The 7500-nt window shown below is 40.4% G+C and overlaps 1 protein-coding gene across 1 annotated transcript in view; it reads right to left on the reverse strand.

Moving 5' to 3' along the window:
* Positions 1-7500, reverse strand: part of PROX1 (prospero homeobox 1) — a 50249-nt gene that overhangs the window by 32834 nt on the left and 9915 nt on the right. The window contains exon 4 of the mRNA XM_051613638.1: positions 883-994. Within this exon, the coding sequence (XP_051469598.1) occupies positions 883-994 (112 nt within the window). The remainder of the gene's footprint in view (positions 1-882; positions 995-7500) is intronic.

Consider the following 7500-nt stretch of genomic DNA (forward strand, 5'->3'; position numbering starts at 1 on the left):
AAAAGTGATTAAAAGAAAGATTTCTGTAATTTGTTGAGGAGAGGGGGGGGAATGTAACAAACTAATTTAAGCTAATGTAATGTTTATAAAGTTACTTAGATAATAACACCATCTATGCCATTATAATCATTAAAGCCCAAACTATATTTTTAAAAAATAAACTTAGCTGATTAACACAGAATCAAGTTGATGTGAAGGAACAATTACTTTTAGAAAAAAAACCAGGAGGTCCTAATATTCTGTAGAATGAGGGAGGATGCAGCTGTATGTCGACAGCTTTCATATCCTCATTTGAATAATGTGGCCTGAATCTGTCACTTTATTCATCCTCCTTATGCTCAGTGTACTCTGCATCAACAACAAATTAAGTTGTAAATAAGAGACAATCATCACTTTTGTTTTTAAGCAGCTTCTGCATGGAGAATTTCAATGTACTGTTTCTTTTTGACAGAAAGAAAGGGATTCTACGCTCTGCTTATGTAAGCACAAATATGAGGAAACTAACCAAAATGAAACAATAAGGGAGCACTTGAGAACTGCTCCAAAATGTTCTTGGAAGTACATTTCTACCACCACAGAAATCTCCTTTTTTAATAGGATACATATAATGAAAACGGTTTAATTTACTGTAACAATTATTCTTACTTTGCTCTGAAATTTCAGTGATCTTTTATTTTAAATTCAAAAATCCTCCAACCTCCCCTTTCCTCATCTAGGCAAAAGCAGGGTACACCTCAACAGGAAGAACAAGTGAATAAAGTCAACTGTAACCTTTGTGTACCCACAAATATTATTAGTCTTTAATATGATAACATGATACGTTTTCATGAGCAAATACAGCATGCAGTAAGGAGAGAAGGGGAAGGAAGAAATTTTTCTTACCTTTACATCTGAGAAGTAGGTTTTCAGCATATTGGAACTTGGGTACCGGGTGTAAAAGAACATGAGCTTGGCCTTTTTCAAGTGATTAGGTGACAAGCCTTCCTGCATGTAGGATTGAGTTAGTAAAGGAAAATGCTGTTCTTGAGAAAGCCGTTTCTATACATACAGAGCTAGCAAATGCCCCCTTAAATACTCTGCAGTTCCCTAGACTACAGGAGAAAATACTAACATTTAAAATGCTGATCTGTAATTGTCTGTAAAATAGCTAGACGGGGGATGTGAGGCCATGTAGCTTAAACCCTCTATTTCCTATCGGTTTTGGTGCCAGGTCTTGGGAATCTTGCAAGTTTATGGCCTGTGTATCATATGTATGTTCACTTGTTGCTAAGGAAACAAACGCATGAAGCATGTGCCATAGAAAACTTATCGGAAGCTTTTTCTCCCTCTCCTTTGCAATTCCAGCTAAAGTTGCTTTTTTCTCTCAGTGTTGTGCCTGAAATAGAGCTAATGCATGCGAGACAATTGGAGGCACTTTATAATTTGAGCAATGCTTTACACAGGCAGTGGGTTTCACCTGTTTCATTCATGTTGATAAATTTTGAAATCTTGAGAAACTCTCTCTAATCCCGCAGTTGCTTTGCTCCAGGGGCTGCCTTGCAAATCAAAGCAAAATTCATAATACGCAGAGCCCCTCTGCTGCTCGATCCCCCCACCACAAACTTGTCGCCTCCTGGTTTACACAGTTAACTCCTCGGAGAATGAAGCTGTATTTGGGGCTAACCAATCAATAAATGCGGGCTAGCTGATCAATAAATGGCCACTTACCCTATAAGGCAGCCTATTTATCCTAGAAACATCATTACCTTTTAGATCTGTAAACAGAAGCAACTAAAAGAGTTCCCAAGGGAATGTGAAGCTAACCATAACAATCTCGGCTTGCTGATTTTTCTCCCAGCTTCTTGGCTCTCTTTTGTGCACTGCGTGCTAGGATGGCTCTGGTCACATCTGTGCCGCAGGCTGGCCCTGCCATTTCCTCAGCAAATTAATGGCTTTATAATTTATCAGAAATGAAGATGCACGTGGAGAAAATCAATGTGGCCCCCACAAGGTCAATTAAGGGTTCTTCCCAGAAGCTTCTCTAAGGACTGTTTCTCCTAAACACAATTGTTGAAAATTTCACTCGGGTCACACCTCAGAGTGGGGAGAAGGTCAACCAAGCTGACAGATGCGCTGCAGCCAAGGTGCCTCCTGCACCTTACAGCCGAGCACATGTCAGCACAGAACACCTCATTCCAGGCCTCAAGACGGGAAACCCAGACTAATTTTTGTCAGCAGGCTACTGATGATTAGCTTGGCTTTTCCAGCAGAATTCCTTTTTCTCTAATTAATGAAATCTTCTGAAACCCTCTCACTTTATTTCAGTTACAAGGTTCACTTTTTTGGCTTGGAAAAAAGTGGCATTTAAAAAAAGTAAAAAAGTAATTGACAATCCTAGTTTAAAAACCTCTTATTATGTGGAAGTACATGGAAAACGGCTCAGCTGAACTTGCATTTTGTTTTAGATGCTTAATGATTACAAAGAAGATAATTTATGACTGACATACTTCTTGTGCCAAGAGAAGAGTTGAAAGAACCTCCAGTTACCTCCATTAAACTGATAGAGAAGTCTAAAAGAGCATTACACTCTGCAGTGCCATCTGTCAAAATACGCAAGTGAAATAATAGTAGCAAGCTGTCACCTATTGCTTAGTGATAAGAGTTTTAGACAAATCAAAACTTCTGCGCCAGAAATCCATTTTGTTATGCGATCCTTTCAGGGAAGTGGGGGTCCAAAGGGGTACTCCAATAAGTAAAAGAAAAAAACAAACAAACCTAAGTCTCCTTAATTTGCAATACCTCTGACGCTGACGACATGTTAATACTGGGTTTGGCGTATACTGCCTGGCAGTGCAAGCTCAAAGATGGACTTAAACTTTAAAAAAAAGCTCACATATCTGCTGGATTTAAGCATATTAGACAGTTGTCTAAGCACTTGGTTCCTTCTGCATTTAGGATTTTTAAATATTTTCTGCTCTAATGCCAGAGGATATTGATATTGAATGAAACATGTATTAAAAGATGTTCTGAGACTCAAATTCCCAGAAATCCATTTTTTATTAAAATTATACTTGTTCTTAAGCACTTGGCAGCCTTAAAGCAATATCAAATATGCAACAAATCTGTATATCTTGATCCTAAGGTTAACACTTTACTGTGATAAAAGATACAATCTGTAATAATCTAGCAAAAAATAGTTAATGGCAGACTTCAGAGCTAAGAATTAGATAACCTATTGCTATTTCAAAAAGAAAAAAAAACAACACAAACCAACAAAAACAAACAAACAAAAAAACCCCAAACCTGAACTGACCAATTGCCTAATTTCCTTTTTAAGTGCTTGGGCTGAAAAGCAACTGTTCTTCCAAGAAAGCACTAGCTGTTTCCAGGATACTTACACACGCACAATGACTCATGATGAAATAGATTCAGTAAACATACAGCTGTACTGAACACGAGCTAAGCCCCATTCAAGGCCAGGAAAGAAAACGAGCACAAATAAATATTAAGGAGGTAAAGGGAGGAGGGGTGCCGAATGGAACGCAAACAAGCTCTGTCCCAGCAGTGTGGCTTGCCTCAATTCTCTTAGCTATAGCTTTGTGAAGACAGATGACATTCAATTCTATGGGTAATGCAAAATAGACAATAACTGCTGAAACTTGAGCCAGCTGCCAGGTGTAAAAAAAAAAAAAAAAAAAAAAAAGGAAAAGGAAAAAAAAAAGAGAGAGAGAAAGAAAAGATGATAAATCCATAAATTAATGAAAGACATCTGCTCGGGAACATAAAAGATCAGAGGAACAGCGTACTGCAGCTGAACCTAATGCAGTGTTCAAACAACCTGAGAGTCTCGGCGTTGTGCGTTTACACAGTACAACGCAGCCTCACCTAAGGCAGCAGCAAAAAGGCAAAACGCTAAGAGATAGGAAGTGAAAGACTGGGAACCAAACACAGACACGCTCTTTTGTGTTTTAACTGGAGAAGCACAGGGGTGGCATTGCATAGCGTTTGACTCATTTGCACTTCAATCCTCCCAGGTAATGCTCCTCTTTTGCAAAAATATTTTTCAGTAGAGATGATCTTTCACTCTTGTTACTCTCAGCCTGAGCTCCCACAAATGCTCTAACAGGCTTTTCTAGCCCGCACATGTATTGAGCTGAAGAAAAAAAGAGGTAAGAATAGGCTGTATCAGGAAAAAAATCTGCACCAGCAAAGCCAAGCTGCTCCTTAAGTTACACCTCGGGTGCTTTCAATCAGCGAAGCTCTAAATAGCTGTATCTCAGAGCATCTTCAAGATCCTCCAAAGAACGAGCTGGCTGGAAAGTATTCATTCATTGCACAGGTTTTATCAACAGCACAGAGTTATCCAGCTTGCTGTACAATCACTCTTTTTTTATTATTTATGGGTTTTTTTAAGTTTAATTAGTTTAATTCTAGTCAGATGTAGTAACTCCTCATTTCAAAATGTTGTAATTCACTAATTATAGCTCTCACATATTGGGATTGTGAAACTCATTCCAGTTGGATTTGAGTTCTGTTTAAAAATAAATAAATTGTAGGAAGTTTCACTAATGTTTTAAAGCCCTTCTGCCAGGCAGGGCGTGCTAAACTTCTTCACCTTTACAAATGTCTTACCAGCACACAAACTACTGTTGTGCTTCAAATTTGATCTATGCAAATGTTTTGGGACTGAACAAGGCTATTTTTCTTGAGATGCAAAGAGGATGCATGACAAAGGAAGATCATGCAGATAAACAATTCGCTGTCTGTTTCTTTTGGAATTTGAATAAAACTTAATATTTGATTAAACAGATTAGTTTGCAAAGATACAGACTGCATTCATGACCAAGATGGGAATTCATGCTGCAGGTGCATCTTATCTTGTTTAGTGAAATATGCAAACATTAACCATTTCCTTCTGCAATTCAGCAAAGAATGATCAGATACATTTTACAGGCGTTGGTTAAAAAAAGAAAAAAAAAAAACACGAAAAAAAAAAAAAAGCAACAAAAAAGAAACAAAACCACCAAAAAGCAGGCTGGTTCAGTGTTTTAGCCTACTACTAAAACCTCAGCCTGGCTATATCTGCTAGTCTTATGTTCTCATGCTGGCTGCATTGTCCAGAAAAACAGATGTTGCTTCCTGTAGGGAAGAAAGATCTGCTCCTCTCAAGAAATAAAAACCTTATATATACACATTCAACCATGTAAAATAATAAAATACAACAGCATTAAGCACAAACCAATCTCCATGTTGCGCCTTTCCCTGGAAACTGCTTGGAAGCTACTTGGACAAATGAGAAAAAAACCTGGACTACTAGAAAAAAAACATGCCCAGAGCTGAGCTACCTGTACCAGGGTACATGTAGTGTAGAACCCTTATTGAATAAATCTGTTTGTCCTAAAAACTCTGTAGCTAAACCCAGATCTAACTGTGCAGCCTGAAATAGCTTCTAGGTGGGAACATCGAAGCACTTTGACAAAAGCAGGGAAGAAGCAGGGCAAAGGAGAAGGAAGGGAGTCACTCCACTCAGTGTTGCCCCCCAGCTAAGCTGGAGAGCGGTGTGGGACTCAGACCCCCGTTCCAGCAGAAGCAACAAGATCTGTTGGTGTCCGCCAGGAAGACTGAGCTGGAGAAATGGGAGACACAGAAGGGGCGAGGAGAGATGTTCTGCAGGTGGATAGGATCAAGTGCAGCCCCAGAACTACTCCTAGTTCACACACTTGCCTTTTTTCACCTCTCCTCACTCCTCTCCCAGGATAAAAGAACTACTTTTATACATAGCATGCTAGTGTACTGTTTGGTAGAAATTACTTGATTGCTCTGGCCTGTGTCTTGCCCTCAGCTGCTATTCCTGTTGGCCTCAGGACTGCTTTCTGAGCACCACGGCTTGCACTTCAATACGCAAGAAAGATTTTCAGCTCAGATCTTCTAAAGTAACTGGCAATAAGAGTGAGTGATGCTGGATTTAGACCAAATCCTCTGTTTGGTCCTACAATGTGGTGAAGACTTCCCTGCTATCAATGCATTGGAGAGATCCTCTTTCAGAAAACAGGTCCACTACCAGCTGGCTCTCAAAACTACCAACAGCTAAGGAAGGTGCTTTCAAATGGGGAACACTTTCCCCTATAGAAATGGGATTATTCATACAGGTCAGACAGCAGCAATTCTTGACTCAAACTTGACCTAAGTTAGACCAAAGACTGCTGGTAATGGGCTTTGGATCTGCAGCACCTGTCTTTGCTCCAGTGATGCCCACCACCATGGGAAGTGCAGGTAACCAGCAGGTCCCAAGCCCTGCCAGCATTCCCCTGAGGATTTAACAGGTCTCCGCAAAATGTGTCTAAATTAATCTAAAACAACCAGTTATTAATTACCAAGAAGATACCTAGTGATGGGGCACAGCCTCCTGCATCTGCTTTCATGTGATACCCCTGGAAAGGGGACAAGTTCCTTAGCATCACTACCATTACTGAGGGAGGGGCAGAATTATTCAGTCGCAATTACTTTAATCAACTTCGGAATTAAATTAGCTGTATCTAAGGCTCTGTTCTTGTGCTGTTGCCTTCTGGTGGAGTAAAATGTTGATCTACCCTTCATGCAAAATCCTCAATTTTAGCATTGGGCAAACATGGTATTTTATTCACTTCTAATACAACTCTACTTGGAAGAAAAATCTTTTGACCAAAAAGCACATTAGGGGAAAAGACGCAAGGAGTAGGAGGTGTTATTGCTAAAAAAGAAAAAAAAAAAAAATCCTAGTACTAGTTTCCAGGAAAAAAACCAAACCATCACTATGTCTGGATATGCCTAAATAAAGGCAGAGATGGATTTTGCTCCCCCAACTAAAGCCTGCTATTGAGCTAAAAAGAGAGATTTTATTATTATCTTTTTTTTACGCAGGGGAAATGTCCTGTAAATTTAATACAGCTGAACTTTTATATTTAATTGTTCTCTCTGGCTTTCCAAAATAATTTGCTTTGTGTACGTTAGGACAAAAGATTTCTGTGTATGGCTGAACAGAGGTTAATCATGCATAGCAGGCAGCTGCAAAAGGGCTGAGGAACAGATCTCTGGGTGGGGGAAAGAACTTGATGCAGCCTGAATATATCAGTACCTGTGTCTTTTGTGCTTCGTTTCCATTACGTGCTTGAGAGCCAAAGGCTTACGATAGCTGCACCGTAGCTCTCTGCCATCCCCAGCCATGACACCATTAACATGGGCCACGTGTTGGCCTGGCAGGGGAGGCAGCCATGGCTTCAACATGTTTTGGCCAAGGGCAATGCCCCCTCTATCACCTCCCAGCCTGGGGAAGGACCTGTCAGCCCAGGGAAACCCACTGGCACCTAGGCAGTGGGCCTGGCTTGCTTTCTGGCCCCACAGGATGGTCTAACAGGCTTGAGGAGGGCCAGCTGCTTTTCTGTGTGGACACCATTGCTGAAGGAAGTGCTGTCTGTCAGCAACCAGCATTTTATTTGGCCTCACCAAGCCCCCCACCTACTCCCCTGTGAGCACCTTGCTCCC

This window comes from Apus apus, chromosome 3 (genome assembly GCF_020740795.1).
Source record: "Apus apus isolate bApuApu2 chromosome 3, bApuApu2.pri.cur, whole genome shotgun sequence".
NCBI lineage: Eukaryota > Metazoa > Chordata > Aves > Apodiformes > Apodidae > Apus > Apus apus.